The sequence below is a fragment of the Nasonia vitripennis genome (genome assembly GCF_009193385.2).
Source record: "Nasonia vitripennis strain AsymCx chromosome 2 unlocalized genomic scaffold, Nvit_psr_1.1 chr2_random0009, whole genome shotgun sequence".
In the NCBI taxonomy this organism is placed as follows: domain Eukaryota; kingdom Metazoa; phylum Arthropoda; class Insecta; order Hymenoptera; family Pteromalidae; genus Nasonia; species Nasonia vitripennis.
Window position 1 is genome coordinate 820,967 of NW_022279616.1, and position 20,140 is coordinate 841,106.

At 32.7% G+C, this 20,140-nt stretch overlaps 1 protein-coding gene across 12 annotated transcripts in view; it reads right to left on the reverse strand.

The window, feature by feature from the left end:
• LOC100114234 (cGMP-dependent protein kinase) overlaps positions 1–20,140 on the reverse strand; it is a 474,555-nt gene that overhangs the window by 398,234 nt on the left and 56,181 nt on the right. For all 12 annotated transcript variants that reach the window (XM_032601578.1, XM_032601577.1, XM_031925292.2 and 9 more), the window contains 1 exon segment: positions 9,316–9,462. In XM_032601578.1, coding sequence (XP_032457469.1) covers positions 9,316–9,423 — 108 coding nt within the window. In that variant the 5' untranslated portion in view covers positions 9,424–9,462.

Consider the following 20,140-nt stretch of genomic DNA (forward strand, 5'->3'; position numbering starts at 1 on the left):
ATAGTATGTTAAACCCGCGCGCTTTGGATCATGTTCCGATCGTAGGTGAGTCCACCGTTCAGAGGTCAGAGCACTCGCTCCGATTTTTGGCGCTCGGTTGTGCAATGTCGCAATCGGATGTACAAATATATAATTTAAGAGTATAAACGTGGGACATTACATGTGAAAACAATAAAAAAAAATTATATTTGGTCTATTTTGTAAAAACCCTCTAAACCTCGTAAAAACAAACAAATTAAATCTATTCTATGGTAGAAATGTTCTTTAAACGTAAATCATTTAGGTTACCGGAAAAAAATGTCAAATTTCAATTAGTTTTTAGCAATAAAAGAACTTAAAAAATGTCCGTCTGTCCGTCTGGATTTTTTTTTGCATTTATTTCACAAAATTTGTTGTATTTTATAAATAAAAAACTATTTAATGGCATAGACAGGCACATATGATAAAAATATACATTCCTTCTAAAAAACATTTTTAAGTTTTGGTCTAGGTAGATTGAAAGCTGTTAAAACAATTTAAAAAAAATAGACGCAATTAATTTTGTTTTTATATTCTTGACACATTTTATGACACACACACGCACGCACACACACACACACATATATATATATATATATATATATATATATATAAGATGAATAAAGATTATTTTGAAATTGGTCCAGATGAAGGGGATGCTGCGATTAAATATTTGTGCAAATATGATGCTTTTTAAAGTTCTTTGACGATTTACATAAAAGGGATACTACAAATAATTGCTCGTGCAGATATAATCGTTTTTGAAAGTATTGTGTTCGTGACAAATAATGACGAATACTGTAAGTATTCATTCATATCACAAGATAAAATTTGCAGTTTTGGTCGAGATCAAGGGGATGCTACGAATAGTTATTTGTGCAGGTATAATCTTTTTTTAATTATATGTGTTTCTGAATATGAAATGACGCACATGCATATCACAAGATGAAATCTACAACTTTGTCTTCACTAATTAATAGTTATTGTCTGTTGTATTCATTTTTTATTTATTTTCTAAATTGTAAAATTTTACACCTGAAAAAAATAAATCCGACTGAAGACAACAAAAGATTACTGTTATCTGTGTCTCAATTCCGACATTTTCCTGCTCTCATCTGTTTCTCAGTTTTCTCTCAGCAGTTTATAACGTTTTTTTTCAATTGTTTTCATTTTTCTTTTTCGTTAGGGATTGAAGATATCGTTATCATTTAATATAAAAGTAAATATCATATTATGTATTACATTCTAGTACAGAATATAAATGTTATGATTGTTATAATCTAACAATTTACATTATTTTATAAATGTCATAAAAAAAGTTTAGTTAATATTATTTTTTTGTCAGATTTTTTAATATTATTAATTCTGTCATCAAATAATTATTACAAAGGGTGCAAAAACATTTTTTAATATTCAAAATTTATTTCTATTTTATTCTATAATTTTAAAGCCGGTCCTGTGTACCAGTAGCTATAACTACTTGTATAGAATGTTGGCTGTGTTGAATATATTTATTTATACTCGACGGTAATTAATTCTTATGTAACGTTTCTGAAGTCGTGCTTTTGATTGGTTAGAATTTATCAATCTGGCAATCTTATTGGAGCATTTCAAAAACGTTCCACAAGAATTAACTACCATCGAGTGTACATATAATTTTTAACAATATATTTAATAATGACACGTCAAATAATTAAGGGGATGTTGTCGCAAAAGCTTTGCAAATTCACCACCGTGTATTTTGTATTTTCAAACTTCTAGAAAAACAGAAAGTCCTATCAAATTTTTCTTTCAGTAGAACGATTCATTAAACTTAACACTACGGCGCTACAGACTCGGTTTTTCATTTGCAAGCTTTATTTAAAAAGTTTTATACAAAATCAAATTTTAATGTTGGTGCTGCAATCGCATGAGTACGACGAAGTAAGCGTAAACATCTGTTTGTATTTCCAAGATTATAGAAAAACAAAAAGTCTGATCGAAATTTTCTTCTGGTAGAACGATTCATTAAACTTAACACTACGGCGCTACTACAGACTCGGTTTTTCATTAGCAAACTTTATTCAAAAAGTTTTATGTAATAGAAAAACAGTGTTTTTTGGAACAACATCCCCTTGAATATCATCACAATTAATTTGTAAATCGCGAGCAAAGCGAGCGTTTTTTGCTAGTAAGAATTTTATAAGTTTATGTACACAATTAAAATATGCAGAAAGGTACACTTACAATAAGACCACTCCGTGAACAAGTATGTACCATGAACAAAATGTGAGGGGCATAGCAAGTTGCGTAGTAAATATCTTTTGAGTTATTTGTAATTGATCAATATATTAGTTAAGTTTAAATTACTAATCATTCGACTCAGACCTCAGTTAAACATAATGATTTTTCGTTTTCCGTATTATAAATAAAATAATATGATGTAAACTTGCCTTTTTATAATTGATCTCAGTTGTTTTTTAATCTGTAATTTTACTGTAAACAAAATTATTGACATGCATGATGATACGCAAAACATTAAACGCGCCTAACCTTTTTACTTTGAATTCAAACTATAGCACTTGAGATAAAGACAAGTGAATATATTGTTTTAACAGCTTGAAACAAACCACTATGCAAAATTTCAGCCATCTAAGTATGACAGCTTTTAATTAAGAGCAAAATCAAATTCTCACTTGTCTTAGTACATTTAAATTAAATTTTTTAGGATTTCAATTTTGAATTATATAATTAATCTATATTTTTAAATTTAATAAAACAGTTGCATGAATTTAAAATTAATGTTTTAATAAAAGAAAAATTAATCAAGGAGGTTCATCTGGTACATCGCTAGTCAATCAGAGGATAATTTTTATAAATTCTTATTTCCTTTTGAGACAAGAGACATAATTTATTTAGGACTTATGAAAACTAATTTATAACACCGGCACACAAAATAAAAAAAGTTGTCTGCGCGAGAAATCAGACCTATCTATCTTTATGTTTTTCGGGTCGCTGAATTCGAATCCGGGGTCAGTTAGGCCCCATCACGTCAGGGTCAAGGTCAGTTGGAGGTCAAATTAAGAAGAAAAGGTTTAAAAGAAATATAAATGCCATACATTTATGTTTTTTTCGTCGCTGAATCTGAATCTGGGGTCAGTTTTACCCGATCACGTCAGGTTCAAGGTCAGTTCGAGGTCAAATTGGGAAGTAACGGTTAAAAATATTAAAATGCTATATATTCATGTTTTTTTGGTCGCTGAATCCAAATCCGGAATCAGTTTGGCACCATCACGTTAGGGTCAAGGTCAGTTCAAGGTCAAACTGAGAAAAAACAGTTTAAACCGATTAAAATGTCATATCAAAACTTTCCAAAAATGGAATATTTAAGTTGATTTACAGTGAATGCTTTGGTATTGAAGTAGCCAATCAAAATGTAAACTGGGTGCCACAAAAAGTTTGCAGTAGATGTTATACGATGGTAACACGCTGGGAAAGAGATAAAACAGAAAGAAACTTGAAATTTACAAAACCAATGGTATGGTCTTCAGTTTTAAAACTGTTCGTGAAAACTTTTTAGGAAATAAAAAGAGTGAGAACTATCAGGAACTAGTTGAACATATGTTGGAGAATTTCAAAAATTTGGGTTGCTTGATGAGTTATAAAATGCATTTCTTACATTCCCATCTTGATTACTTCCCTCTTAATCTTGGAGATGTCAGTGAAGAACAGGGAGAACGATTTCATCAAGATATAAGTGTAATGGAGAATCGATACCAAGGAAGATGGAATGTCAACATGATGGCAGATTTTTGCTGGACACTGAAGAGAGACATTAAAACAAATAACAAAAAGAGAAAAAGAAACCCATTGCATAGGTCATTTGAAGTAAAAAGAGTTCGTTACAAGAGAAAAAAGAAGTAAAGAAAGACATCGAGTTACTAAGCTAGTGGAAAAAAAGCAAAATAAGAAAAAAATATAAACGAAAGCAACTTTTCTCTGTACACAAGGAAGATATTATGTGATTAAATAAGATTTTTTACAATTTTTCGGTATCTTTTTCCATTTTTGGAAAGTTTTGATATGACATTTTAATCGGTTTAAACTGTTTCTTCTCAGTTTGACCTTGAACTGACCTTGACCCAGACGTGATGGGGCCAAACTGATTCCGGATTTGGATTCAGCGACCAAAAAAAACATGAATATATAGCATTTTAATTTTTTTAACCGTTACTTCCCAATTTGACCTCGAACTGACCTTGAACCTGACGTGATCGGGTAAAACTGACCCCGGATTCGGATTCAGCGACCGAAAAACATAAAGATAGATAGGTCTGATTTCTCGCGCAGACAACTTTTTTTATTTTGTGTGCCGGTGTAATTAATAATGATTTTAGATAAAGAAATCAAACTCTTTATGTAACAAAAAAATTAATACAGACGACATTGGACTCAGTTTTTGAGGTTAAGTGCACATATTTTTATTAGGCTAATTAATTATTATGCATATAGGTACCTATCAATCGTTTTAAAAAGTAATTTGAATTCATCAAATATAAGTTTCCTAATACAGAAATTTGAAACAGAAACTGTTTATTAATTCAATAATTATTTGCAAATTAAAACGAGGAAAATATAATTCTCCATAAATTTCCATGTAAAAATGGAAAAAATACTTGTATTAATATCTCGTCTTAAAGGTATCCAAATGAATCAAAATTTTGCACCCTGTTAAAAATATATAGGTGGGTATCCATATGGATGATCCATGTGGATAATCCATATGGATTTATATGAATTCCATATGGATTTGTATGGATTTCATGTGGATATTCTATATGGATTATCCATATGGATAACCATTTAGTTTTTTGAAAAGTTCAACGTTTTAAAAATTACTTATGCGTCTGTTATATATAGGTTATCTGACCATTAAGGGAATTACCATCCATATGATAACAACAAAACTGGGGCTACAAGCTCCAAAAGCTTGATCCTTTCGACATAACAAAAAATTGTTGTTTCTATAAACTAATTAGAAAATGAATATTTTGCAGCTCACAACCCCAGTTTTGGTCTTCTCATCCATACATCCATACAAAGCCATATAAAATCTATATAAATCCATATGGATTATCCACACGGTTTATCCATATAGATATCCACCTCTATATTTTCAACAAGGCATAAGCTTTTTGTTAAGACATATCTAGGTGTATGAATTTCTACCCCCAAATCTGTTTGTTATTTCTAAATCAGCTAAACCTCCTTAAGCGGAGAGGTCGGTAAAACATGAACATTTAAAAAAAATGTAATTTCAAAATTTTTCTAATTCACTTTTTATTACGGAGGATGATAAGCGTGATTGTTAAACTATAGCGGACTAAGCATTAATAAAGAAGTCAGTTTAGACAACACCAAGTTCCATATTGCTCCGATGTATCTTTATACAGTCAAAGCATGCCCAACATTGTATATAAATAGCCAGGACAGTGCTTTTATAGCTCAGTCTGATTTTGCCCTTTGAAGCGGAGAGGTCGGTAAAACATAAAAATATTTCAAAAGTATAATTTTATTATTTTTCTAATTTACTTTTCCTTTCGAAGGATAATATTTATGATTGTTCAATTAGAGCGGACTAAGCACTAATAAACATAAAAATATTTCAAAAGTATAATTTTAATATTTTTCTATTTTACTTTTCCTTTCGAAGGATAATATTTATGATTGTTCAATTAGAGCGGACTGAGCATTAATAACGAAGTCAGTTTAGACTACACCGATTTTCATATTGCCTTAATGTTTGTATATACGGTCTACGCATTCGCAACTATGTATATAAATAGCCAGGACAATGTTTTTATTGCTCAGTCTGTTTTTGCCCTTTGAAGCGGAAAGGTCGGTAAAACATGAAAATATTTCAAAAGTATAATTTCAATATTTTTCTAATTATCTTTTTATTTTTAAGGATGATAAGCGTGATTGTTAAACTGTAGGGGACTAAGCATTATCTAACAAGTCACTTTCGACTACATTGATTTCCATATTGCCTCGATGTTTGTATATGCAGTCTACGCATGCGCAACTTTTATATAAATAGCCAAAACAGTGCAATTATAGCTTAGTCTGTTTTTGCCCTTGGAAGCGGAGAGGTCGGTAAAACATAAAAATATTTTAAAAGTATAATTTTATTATTTTTCTAATTTACTTTTCCTTTCGAAGGATAATATTTATGATTGTTCAATTAGAGCGGACTGAGCATTAATAACGAAGTCAGTTTAGACTACACCGATTTCCATATTGCCTTAATGTTTGTATATCCGGTCTACGCATGCGAAACTATGTATATAAATAGCCAGAACAGTGTTTTTATAGCTCAGACGGTTATTGCCCTTTGAAGCGGAGAGGTCGGTAAAACATGAAAAATTTCAAAGTATAATTTCAATATTTTTCTAATTATCTTTTTATTTTTAAGGATGATAAGCGTGATTGTTAAACTGTAGGGGACTAAGCATTAATAAACAAGTCAGTTTAGACTACACTGATTTCCATATTGCCCCGATGTTTCTTTATACAGTCTAAGCATGCGCCACTTTTGTATATAAGTAGCCAGAACAGTGCTTTTATAGCTCAGTCTGTTATTGTCCTTTGAAGCGAGAGGTCGGTAAAACATGAAAATATTTCAAAAGTATATTTTCAATATTTTTCTAATTTAATTTTCCTTTCGAAGTATAATATTCTTAATTGTTCAACTATTGCAGAAAGTTTGTGCAGCGACAGTGCAGCAGCTGTTCAAAAACATAACCTTAAATTCAAGCAGACCATGTAAACACATTTACTCTGCGCAGTTTATAGAAATCTGTGGAATAGCGATACCCAACTGTATTACACATAATAGCTTGTGCGGCCAACTTTACGGTCCTACCACACTCGAGAAAAAAATGGAGATACTGTTTTGAGCATTCGCCCTGCTATGAAAAAATTTAATAGAAATATGTGAAAGGTTAAGAAGATTAAGTTTATAGCTTTTAATTGTGATTTTTCATATAGAATTTTATCTACTTATATCGATGTTATCGCGTTTTAGCAAGTTCTAATGCAAAAAAAAAAGGTATTAAAAGTTAGACTCAAAGTCGATAAAAAATCCTATTGATTTCTATCAACTTCTATTAACTTTTTTAGCAGGGCGTGATATATAAACTCGCTTATTATAAAACAAAACGAGTTTTCTACAAATATTTTTGTTGGAAATCATAGTTTTGCTCAGTTTAGCTAGTTAGTTGTTGGAAATCATAGTTTAGCTAGTTTAGCTGTTTAAAGGTTCTCCATATCTAAATGTCGGGCAGCCACGGGAGGTGACACCACGCACAGCGAAGCCGAGGTACAGCTCCTCTGCAAGTTCAAGAAGCACTCGTGCATAATCCAGTGAGAAAAATAATCGTAAATTGCAGCCACTTGACGGCGGAACAGAGCAAAGGCGACTAGAGCACATGCAAGACGAGGTTTTAAGTCTAAATGTTCTCATTGGTCCACTGAGTTCGACCAAAACATAAAAAGCTACAAATAAGGAAGTGCAACCCGTCTAAAGCCTCCCAATTGGATAAAACACTACCCCTCTAAAATTTCAACAAGCAGCAGATATCTATAGCCAGAGGGTATATAAGGACCCAGCAACAGGTCAACGCACAGTCATTCTACGAAAAATTTTTAAATCGTGCATAACCTCTGCCCGAATTCGGTTTGGGACTTAGACGGAATGTGTTGTCGTCTTAAGCGAAATCACAAGTGCTTTAAAATAAATCAGTTAGTTCCGAGCAAGCGTTAATCAAAAGTGTCTTATAAAATAAATTGGATGAGAATTAAATCGCAAGTAAATATTTTAACCTGCAACTGCTGATTCCTGACGAGCCCAATACAACCTCGTAATAACTCCGTTTTGGAAGCTGAGCCGACTCCCCACTGAGAGGACAAGCAGGGAGCAGAGCAGGTCAGAAGCAGAAAAAGAAACAAGGAAGGTGACATACATACTGTGATTCTGTCATAACGATTGGAGTGGCGTACTACTTTACTGACTATTAGGAGAAATTAAATTCATATTATACTAGCAGTAGATGTCTCGCTCGCTGACACTTGCTCGGTTGTATTTCGATGACGATCATATGTATATATACATTCTATATTTGTATATTTTATAAATGCATTTTGTAGGATTTGAATTTTTAATTACAGATAATTTGACACTTTTAAAATATTGTAAAATTTTATTCTGAAACTTATTAATTAATTTTAAAAATTTTAAGGATATTCATAAATACTTGTGTTAATTAATGAAAATGTTAAAAAAAGCAGCCGATTTACTCCCACTTTATAGCTATGAGAAACGTGAAAATCTATACATGCATCACAAAAACTATAAGCGGGCTTTTTGACCTGTTTCCGACTCGTTTCCGACTCGTACTGCAAACTCCACACTCGGTCTAAAACAGCCCACCTTACGCCTTCGGCACACAATATACTATATTATCTATCGTGCCTTATATACGTGCCAAAGAATTAGTGGCGGTTTTTTATATCGAATATCAGTGCAAAATTTGAGAAAATATTCCAATTAAATAAAAGTTGAAAAAGTCAAAATATTCAGTGGAACTCCACCTTAATGACTACCATAAGATCCAGCGGTCCACGTGTGTGTATTTTCGAAATTTCTGCAGGCTTTTGCAGCGTGCATTAGACCTATTGGCCTTGTGTATTTTTGGGGAGGAAGCCTTCTAAAAATAAAGTAACGAATAGTTTTCCTTCGTGAAATATCAACATATTCTAATTTGCTCGCCGAAGGGACCAAGAATAAGGGTGAAAGAGTTAAATATAATTAGCTAATAGATTTTTCGTAGACGGTTAAACATCTTTGAGTGCTTCGTGCAAGAGAGGAAATTAAGAGAACACTATGGGTATTTAAAAATTCCTCTCTCGGGGAATATGTGGGTGAAAGTGAGGGAAACTATCCCACTCTCTCATTGGGTTCAATAGTAGAGAACGCTATAGGCATTCCAAAACGTATTAGAGAAAGGGTAATCCCATCTTAATTTCTCATCGGATACCGAAACTCTCTGAGGGAAGACGGGCCTTTTAGTATGTCTCTGTTTTGCTATGCCTATAGCCTGTCTACTAAAATTTATCCATCAAATGAAAAATTACAAAAACTTTATAGAGTTATACGGGAAGTTAAAAAAAATTGATAGCCAAACAATTTATAAGGTGGAAAAAAATTACATACGAAATAATTCACAGCAGTTTTTTATGTATAAATTGAAAACTCACCGCATATAGTCCATGTAAGTGAGAATTGTTTTGATCATTAGTTTTTTTTTCTATATTAACACTTCTTTTATGACCAAAAATGTTTAATTTAGAAATACAGGTAAACATTCTCAATGTAGAATTGTAAGCATTATACTTGTTCTAAATCTGAAACAAAAATGACAAAAATAACAAAAATCCTATCCTATATTATATCTCTCAAAAAAAAAACTTTTTTCAAAAGTGAAAATCTTGGCAAGAAAAATGCTAATAAACGTAGTGAAATCTCTAAATATAAAAATGTCAAGTAAATGTTTTTTTTGCTATACGCATTAAGATATAAAAATAAAGTTAAAATTATGTTTTCCCAAAAAATGATATTTTAATGCGTATAGCAAAAAAAAAAACATTTACTTGACATTTTTATATTTAGAGATTTCACTACGTTTATTAGCATTTTTCTTGCCAAGATTTTCACTTTTGAAAAAAGTTTTTTTTTTGAGAGATTTTACAACTTTTACAAAGCATCTTCTTCTTGCTATTGCACTTCATTAAATCTTGATCTATTCAATAGACAACAAGCTACTATTGGTTCAAATATTGATCGCATCGCGCATATAATCGTATAGCAACATATGCATATATACGTATAGCATTACATGCATATTATAATCGCGTATCGCCGAGTAGCAGACGAATGTCGGTAAAGTAGATTAACTACTGTAACCACTGGTGTATAATACCAAATATACTCACCGGAAGTCACGTGACCGGAGGAGACGGAAAATATCGGGAGAGGATGGAATCTCTGAACGAAATGAAATATACCGAGAAAATTTTCAACTTGCAATATTAAATTAATAACTTAATATTCTTGAATGAACCTTTTATACATGAAAAATCAGGATAATATATTTAAGTAGATACCAACAGATTGCGCATACGCGCAATAATAATGATTTAAATGCAATCGAGATTTTTTTAAGGTTGGGAAACCTAATTTCAAAGTATATAGGGTCGCGCCGTCGAAAAATCGTACTTCGTACTTTTTCTTGCCAAAGCGGCGCTATCGCGCCCCTTGATAAAAAAGCTATTTCCCCGTCGCGCAAGCGTGTTGATGCTCCGCGAAGAAAACAGTGGTAGAGGAAGGCTGCATGCCAGAATGGGGGGGCCTACAATGCCAAACTCTTAATCTTCTAGACACCTAGAGTTTCGGTCGACCTACAGTTCCAAATGTTTTTGCTTAAGTGACGTGTTTTTCGATTTCGCTATACCTATTTCCCTATCAAACGACTCATAGAGATTCCAGATTTCATTAGTCTTCAGTGTTTTTTTTTCACATAGTTCGCAGATTCTTCTATCATTAAAAAATGAACTTGGAAATATTAAGAAGCGCGGTAGCGCTCTGATGAAAAGTATGAGACTATTATACTTTAAATTAGCTAAATAACCTATTTATGTTTTACGAATGTATATATTTTATTCTCTCTCCTGTTGATTTTTATGTATGAGTATACAATTTCAAAAATTTTCATAAGATCTTTGTAATTGCCATATTATTTTGTTAAGAAAATTTCTCGTTTGTAAAATAATTGTAAAAGTTTGAAAATTAATTTTGCGAAAACAATTATATTTTCGCCTCTCCGATTCTCTTTTTTTTATTTCAGTCAGTGATAGCTATAGATATACATACGATTCTGTAATTATTACAAAGGCTCCTTTATAGATATTACAAATATAATAGAATTTAAACCATATGTCCTGTTGACTCATCTGCTGTATTATAGACATAAAGAAGCTTGATTGATGTATACCTAACGGTAATAATTTTGAATGAAAAAACGGCCGTGCCATGTCTTATCAGGTTAAGGTAATTGATCAGCTAATCCCTACTGAAAAAAAGCAGATGACAATCAGCTGATTAATAGCTGATAATCAGCTGATAATCAGCTGATAATCGTGTCAAAACGTCAGCTGATTATCAGGTGATAATCATCAAAAATTTTTTAACTGAATAATAATCTAAAAAGTGAGTGGAAGAACTCAGAGTGAGTTCCAAGAAGGAGAGGGATTGAGTGAGTGAAGGGTTCTTTAATTAAAAACACACTATTTCGCGGTAAAAGAAAAGTGCTCTTGCTGTGGCGTAAAAACCCTCACGGATCAGAGGGAAAAGCCTCAGCAAGTGTAAGCTTTATTAAAAATAAGAAAAGGAAATTATACAAATGAAAGAAAAGAAAAGTGACTCTAGAGAAGAAAAACTTATTCAAAAAGACGCACGCAGAGACGCGGGGTATCTTTGACGCACGCAGAGAGCTCTCTTACCGCAATATCGCAAAGAAATAAGCTGCAGCTGAAGAAGACGCTGAGCTGGCCTCGCCGTAGTACGCCGCTGCTTCCGTCCTGATCCTTGTGGTCTGGAAACCGGACCTGGGGAGCGAGAATGTGGTCCGCAACCGTGAACCAAGCGCGCCCCGACGTCTCGGGGAGCCAGACGCTTGGTACGAGGGCAACAAGGTGTTGCCGCAGCTCGCTCGCCCTGGATAGAACCACGCCCACAACGTGAGCACCTTCCCAAAGCACACTTAGATTACACTATACATCTTCGATCGTGATCCCAGAAAGGGAGTAACGGAAGACGGGATTACTCCTCAAAAACAGTGTAGTGTGGTTTACCAACGGCTTAAAAAATTAGAACGGCGTAGGGGCAGGTGCCTGGGAAAAGGAGGACACACAAGAGATTTTGTGCTTGCTTGACCATCATGCTACGGTTTTCCAGGTAAAAATCAGGGCCATTACAGAGGCAGCTGTAATGCCAAATGGCTGTTAGAGAGAAGCACAGGGCAAAAAACTAAGCTTCTGCTCGGATAGCAGGGCAGCTCTCATGGCGCTAGATAGTATCAGTATCTCATCAAAAGAGGTACTTAGGTGCAGACAGGCACTGGAATCACTGGCGGAACACAAGGTGGTGAGACTAGTGTGGAGACTAGGGCACTTCAGCGTAGTGGGTAACGCAAAGGCAGACAGGCTAGCAAGTAGAGGTGCGGACGGCATTTGAGCAAGAAGGTGTGCAGTCGCCGTTTTACCTGCGAGGTAAACAAACAATCAAGGACTGACTCAACTTGCAACTGATGGAGACCACCTTTCACCTGCTGTATGAATGTCCAGCTTTCACGGGGACAAGACAGGGGGTGTGGGATGTTTCTATGCTGGGATTAGACGAGCTAAGGTCAAACAGCTTGGCATCAATTTGATGAGTTGCCGAAGCTATAAACAAGGGTTTATAAAGTAATATTTTAAAGTACAAGAGGCACAGCACAATGGGCTTCGCCTGAGTGCTTGACCGGCACGTCCCCGTACAGGGGCGGCCGCACTTCACCTCCATCTAACTGACTATGACTATGACTATCCCTTGCGCAAAATTTTAACCACAAATATCACCTTCCACACTATTTCATTTTACTATTTTCGTTTTATAAATTTTTCATTTAAAAATCTCCGTTTATGAATTTTAAATTTTCAATCTTCACACTTTCTAATTTTTATTTTTTTTAATTTTTACTGTCATCCTATTGCTGGGTATTCTTTATGATTCTCTGACATAATAACTATAATAAAAGGATCTTCATCGTTACTTTATTCGTTCTCTTTTCTATTTTAACAAATCCTACAAACAAAACATCATTATCTATAACATCATCGCTAATCATAAGAATACATTTTTGTAAGTGTATCATGTCTTTATATATGGAGCTACGTGATTGATAAGTCAATCGTCAATTGGAATAATGAATTCAAACGATTTTAATAGAGTTTTTAAAGCACCCTATAAATCTAATAGAAAGTGCTATTTTTATCAACATCCAGACCTGGAACTTGACATAGAAGCCCTCAACGTGTATTGCGTAAAGACTGTGTAATTTAAATTTTCAGGTAGCAGAAAGTCTGCATTGCTTTTTATTTGCTATTTAACGCAGGCCTTTTGTAAATTGGAAAGTTACAAAATTACATAGACTTCATTTTAGGCACCCTAAGGGCTCATGTATCAAGTTTTAAGTCTGGACGATGAATAGGTTCATAATTATTCAAGTTTCAAAGACCAAAATATGTAAATGAGCTAATTTCTGCAAACTAATCCATCGTCTAGACTTGGAACTTGCTACTGCAGCCCACCTATGTGTATCTGATGCAGTTTGTGTTATTTTGTATATTAACAGCAAACAAAACGTCTGCAATGCTTTTTATATGCTATTAGGCCCACCTTTTTTGAGATGCAGGCCTTCTGTTAACTAAGAAGTTACAAAATTGTATGTGTGACAAACTGCCGCTATCGACACTATCAGACTTGTCATTTCATTTGTGGTGTGTTTTCCTGACAGTCATGATCGTATGTTTAGTGCCTTCCCTCTTTCACTTGCAAATCATAACAATAGAAAAAGATCAACGAAGAACGACACTTTTGACGTTGACCCCGGCAGCGACATGTCACGGAACACTCAGCTTTATCTAATCGTGTCAATAAAAGTGATCTATTTTAGAAGAGGGTTAGAAATAAGCTAAGGCCAGCTAGGACATCTATGTACTGGCAGTGAATTTTTGGGAGAACATCTAGCTTTTGGAACTTTTTTCAAACTAAGGAGATACAAAAACGTTGTGTGGTGAGTTGAAATTTTTCAAGTATTTCTATTTCTTGAAACGATTATACAATTTCAAGCTTTTTATAATTTATGACTCACAATAGATTTGACATTAAACTTGATTTTGAAATTTTTTTGTGTATTAGTTTCTTTCATAAGTTTTAAAATACGCCTATAAAATTAATTAGAATAATTATTTTTGCTAAGTATACCAATCAACTTTTCAAGTGAATAGGTATTTTTCAGTAACTGTTGTATCTCAAGTGTCGTATCTCTAGTGAATTTATATATATTTTTTTTAATTAAGATTTTGATAAATTTATGCTTTATAAATTGGTTGCAATGTTATAAACTTTTGCAAACGACCATACATTTTTAAGATTTGATAATTCATGACTGACAATGGTCTTATTAAGATTAAAGCCAAATCTGTTAAAAAAGTAAGAGTACCGTAACTTACAAACAATTGATTACATTTTTTTTACCTAGAAGTCATTTACGAATTTTTAGTGTATTAATTCTCTTTTCTTTTTTTATTTTTATCTTTTAGTAACACTAATTCAAGAATTAGTCTTTAGAATTCAAATAAGTGGCTTCTCTTTCGCTTCTGACATAGTATGCTCAGTACGTTCATGCAAGATTTCTAAGAGTATAGGTAGGGCCTCCCTTTTATGCTACGAATTGTGTTGTCTGAAAAATATGTTAATTTGTTCCGTGTTTTTCTGTTTGAAATCCTATATTTGTTTTTTGTAATATATAATTTAATAGAAGATTTAAATTATTATTGTTAATTGTTTGTTGCAGGAAGTTTCGAATACTATTTACAGAATATTACAATTTTAATGTTGTAATATGTAAATATATATGATCGTGATAATATACTCAAATTTGTACACGTTGCGCCATCTCTTAATTGACGACGATTTAGTGCAACGAGACGAGTCCGCGCACGAGACTCTATACTTTGTACAAGCGTGGGCTACGCTAGGCTATACTGTACATGCTCCACTGTACACTTTCTCTCTATTGTAAGACGGAGCTGATCGGACGCACCGCCGACTTGTGGCTATCGCCACTTTACAATATATTCTCAATACTAACCTCAGTATATTTTATTTATACAAATCCACCCTCGATTCCAACATTGTAGCAGAGTGTCGTTAGTAAATTATTTTTATCTTCTACGTTGACATTTGAGTCATGTAGGGATAACCGTAAGTTAGCTCTCACGTCAAGTCTCACCCCGTTACAATATATATATATATATATATATATATATATATATATATATATATATATATATATATATATATATATATTTATTTGTTTATTTATTTACACACCTGGATGAATAAAGATTATTTTAAGATTGGTCCAGATAAAAGGGATGCTGCAAATAATTTTATTATGCTGATATGATCTTTCTTCTAAAACTATGGGTTTGCGAATATGAAATGACGAATGCCGTATGGTTTCATGCATATCACAAAATGTAATCTGCGGATTTGGTCGAGATAAATGTGATGCTGCAAATAATTATTTGTGCAAATATGCTGCTCTTTTTTTAAAACTATAGGTTTGGGAACATAAAATGATGAATGCTGTATGTATTCATGCATATCACAAGATGTAATCTGCAGATTTCATCTAAATGAAAGGGATGCTACATATAGTTATTTGTTCAGGTATGCTTTTTTTTAAATCCATGTGTTTGTAAATCATGGGGCGCGGTAGCGCCCCCGATGACAAGTATAAGTACTAGAGTACTATACGAGCTGTCGGGCACACCGCAACCTTATATTCTTTGACATAGAGTTTTCTAACCTCTAAAAATATTCAAACATTTATATCTTATTGGAATACGTTATTTTATCAGGCGAACCAATGTTGCCTTCAAAGATATTAAAAGAACTTTTATTTAAAAAGAATTTTCGTAAAAAATAAACGATCCGTTATCATTCTATAGCTGATCTAAATTTTGTGTTGTGTTTTTCTTTTCAATTTTTTTTTCTCGTTCCAAATTCCCTTCTTATCCTCGAAACTTCCGTGGCGGGAAAAAGTTAGTGAAGTATAATGTAATATATCTATCGAGAGGATAGTTTTTATTATAATTATGAATTACCCTTAAAAATTCGTGAAATCTTTAAAATAAAACCTTTCTCAAAAGGTAAAAGGTAGGCAAGTACGAACTGGTTTTTATTTACTATTAATTTTTTATTTGATAATGATGAACTTTTCGCATGTGTACTGAACGTTATTTTCCGTGACAGAAGGCGAAAAATGTGCTTGAACGCACGCGGAGCGTGCGTAATACTGCATTTCACGCATACTATATCAAAATATATTTTTAATACTGTCTTATTTAATAATTTAGATAAGTATTGAATAAAATGATAATAAAATTAATTGATCTTTATGTAAGGATATAAAATATGAAATTACATAATTTTCCATACTTATATTGGTCCTTAGTGGAACAAATATTCAGCACATAACAGTTTCTATCTAAAGATTTCAGACTCAAGATAACTGAACAAAACAGAAATTTGCAGCAGAGGAATGTCCAAATTGAGACAAAGACAACAGTTATGTACAGGTATTATTAGTTTTTTTTTTTGTTACGTTAATTAGATTCTATTATGTAATTAAAGGCATGTTTTTAAAAAGTTAAGAAAAATGTGTAGGAATTCGAAGATAGCTGTTTTGATTGGGAAAAAATAGTGAACCCTACTGAAAAAAGTCACCTGATTATCACCTGATAATCACCTGATTATCACCTGATTATCACCTGATTATCACCTGATTATCACCTGATTATCACCTGATTATCACCTGATTATCACCTGATTTTCATCTGATAATCATGCCAAAACGTCAGTTGATAATCAGCTGATAATCAGCTGATAATCATTTGAAATTTGAATGTTGTAATACACTCTTATCATTATCGATTGTTATTTTTATTTTATATTTGCAAAACAGTGCATAAAATTAAGTTTTACGCACACAGAATACAAAGGGAATACAATTTGTTATTGTGGTAAGCATTTTATTAGTTAAAATAAATTACATTTTTAAGAAGGTAGAAAAAACATTATTTTTCTTTATCATAGTTTTATATGAAAAGGAAATTTAAGCAGTCCTTCTTTTTTTAAGCTTCTTTAAATAAATCTTCCGTTCATCTCTTATTACACAAGTAATAACTTCGGTTGAGTTCTTGATCATCAAATCGTGGTCATCATCAGACATATTTTTGTACCTTTTATGTACTTTAAGAAAATCTTTAAATACGCCTGTAAATGTAAATAATAATTAATCATAAATTGACAATGCATATGCGCGTGTGCGTGTGCGTGTGTGTAGTGTTTGTAGTGTATGTGTGCGTGTGCGTGTGCGTATGCGTGTGCGTGTGCGTGTGCGTGTGCGTGTGCGTGTGCGTGTGTGCGTGTGCGCGTGAATGAGTGAGTGCATATGTGCATGTGTGTGAGAGTAATATACGTACTTAAGTATAAGTCCAATTTTCGAGGTGAACAAAGCTTTAGCTCAGCTCCTCTAGGCATGTTTTTTTTTGCTTTTTTTTAATCAAGGCATCGGTATGGTAATATGCTCTTTCTCCAAAGACAACCTGCTAGATCTCTTAAGAAAAGAGTGTATTTAAGGCTCTTCCATAAGCGCCATGAGTCAGTTCCAACAGTAATATTTTGACCAAGGTAAATCTGAAAAGTCTAGATAATAATTTACATCTTAATTAGAAGTGCTGTGAGTTATCAATACTTATTTTAATATATATAATATTATACATACGTTATCATCATCAACGCTTTCGTATCTCGCATGGTGCTCTGCAATATTTGGCTTCATATCAATTTTCTGCTTTTTGTACTATTTGTACAATTTTCTCTTGTATGTGTACAAATATTTACACTCAACTTCCTCATCAGCTTCTGAAAAATGTAGAAAATAAATGTTTTGCAAAAATTACATATCAAGTATTAAATATTAAGTAGATACAAAATATTTAGCTACCACTGCTTGCAGATGATGACTCTCCATCAGATTCATTCGACTCGTCTCGGTCACTCGGTATATTATTTGGATTAGGCGGACTCAAATTTCTGCCATTGTTCCGTGTTTCATTGGCTGGGAAATTAGATGGTGTATTTGGAATAAGCGGACTCAAATTTATGTCATTGTTCTGTGTTTCATTGGCTAGCGAATTAGGTGGTGATATCAAATGATTTCTTCCATAATTTTCCTGTGTAATATTAGCTTTTTGCGATTTGACATTTTGCGATGATTTTGAATGACTACTTTTGCCATTTTCCTTTGTATTATCAGCTGGGAAGTTATGTGATGATTCTAAATAACTAGCTTGATTTGTTACATCCTGCAATGATAATTTTTTTTTTTTTTTTTTGTAGCCTGCAAACGAGCAACTGCTGATTTTGGTGTTGCACATTGTGAAGATTGTGGCGAATCAGTCTCTGATGGAGAAACTTCTCTCAAACGTGCCAATCTTTTTCGAAATTCTTGTCTTTCTACGGATGATGTTGTAGAGGCATCAGATCCGTTAGGAATATTAAGAGCAGTAGACGAGTTTTCACTTAATGAACGAAGTGTTAAAGTTTGGTTCTGTATACTCTTTAAAGGAGTACAAATTTCTTGTGGCTTTGCAAATGTTTTTCTTGTTTTTTGCGCTGGTTGTGCAGTCCGATTATCATGTGCAAGGCTTGAAAGACTTAGATTGCTACTCGACAAAATAGGTTTGGACAATGACATTACATTACTGCAACTTTTATTTGCTTCTTCATTTTCTATTGTAACTATAGGATTTGTTTCTGTAAAATACCAAATAAGAATTATCTGTGTGAATTAAACAAGTATATTTGTATTGATTAGCAATATAAAGTTTCATGCAAAAGCTGATTTATAATTATTTACTTTAACGTACCTTTTCTTTCATTCGTAGCAGTTACTTTGATAAAATCTGTCAATTGAACAAAACATTATGTGTTTGTGTACTTAAGCATATCGTTAAACATACTCTGATCTGATTCATCTTCAATAACTAATTCTGAGCAACTACACATTAACACTTGACTCTTGTATGTTTGTAGAATGCGTTCTGAATTTTGCTTTTGTGAAAATTTTTTACAAATTTGTAGGTTAACCTATAAATACAATGAGATGAAATAATCATTAATTGTAATAAAAAAAAATTCTGAGAGACTATTTTATACTTACAGGGTTTACAGTATCCGTCGTTTGTCCCTTTATTGATTCTTCATCGCAAGTAAGTTTCTTTGTGATTATCATTCTTTTAGATTTGTTTGCTGCTTTATTTTCAGCATCTTCTAAGGACTCTGTGAGAAACAAATTTTTATAAAATATATACATGTTTCAAAACATAAAATAATTGTAGGCTGTTGTTATATTGATGCCAGATTGCTACTTGCTACAGGTATTCTGACGTAGCCTTCTGAGAACGTTCACAGTGACAATTTGTATGCAACGTTAGAATACCTTAGCAATTCAGCATAGATATAGCCAGACAGATCATTTTATTTACAAATTTGCTTAGGTCTGTCATTAAATGGATGACGAATGATTTTTGCACACCAAATTTTTATATTTTATACACAGCATTTGTAAAACATTTAAGAAGGTTCTATCAGTATTCCTTAGTCAAGCAAGCAAATGTAAAAAATATATCATGAAAACTTTATCAGTTGTAAATAACAATATTAATTGAGCTTATTTATTATGGATGTTTACCCTGCTGAAAATGAATACATATTTTTTGTACGCATCTTGAGTGCGTATTTAAAACATCTAATTTACATGGTGATACGTATTAAAAATATGTGCTACGACTTTTTTCTCTGAAATATGGTCCGCAACAGATGTATTAAAAAATACTATAATATTCTTTGTGACTCGAAAAACAAATATATATATTAAAACTTTCTTAATAATTTGCCCTACGGATAGAACCTTCTTAACATTGTCATTAATTTATTATGAGTCATTTAGTAATTATATATTACATACCTCCTAAGCATACAATTTGACATTCATATTTGATGCCATCATCCCATAAAACATGGTATTTATGCTTTGAGTCAAAATCGTCCAAGTCGTTAGGTTTAATAGATTGATCATCTCTCTTATTATAGTATATCACTGAAACTGGTTTGCAATATAGCGAAGCA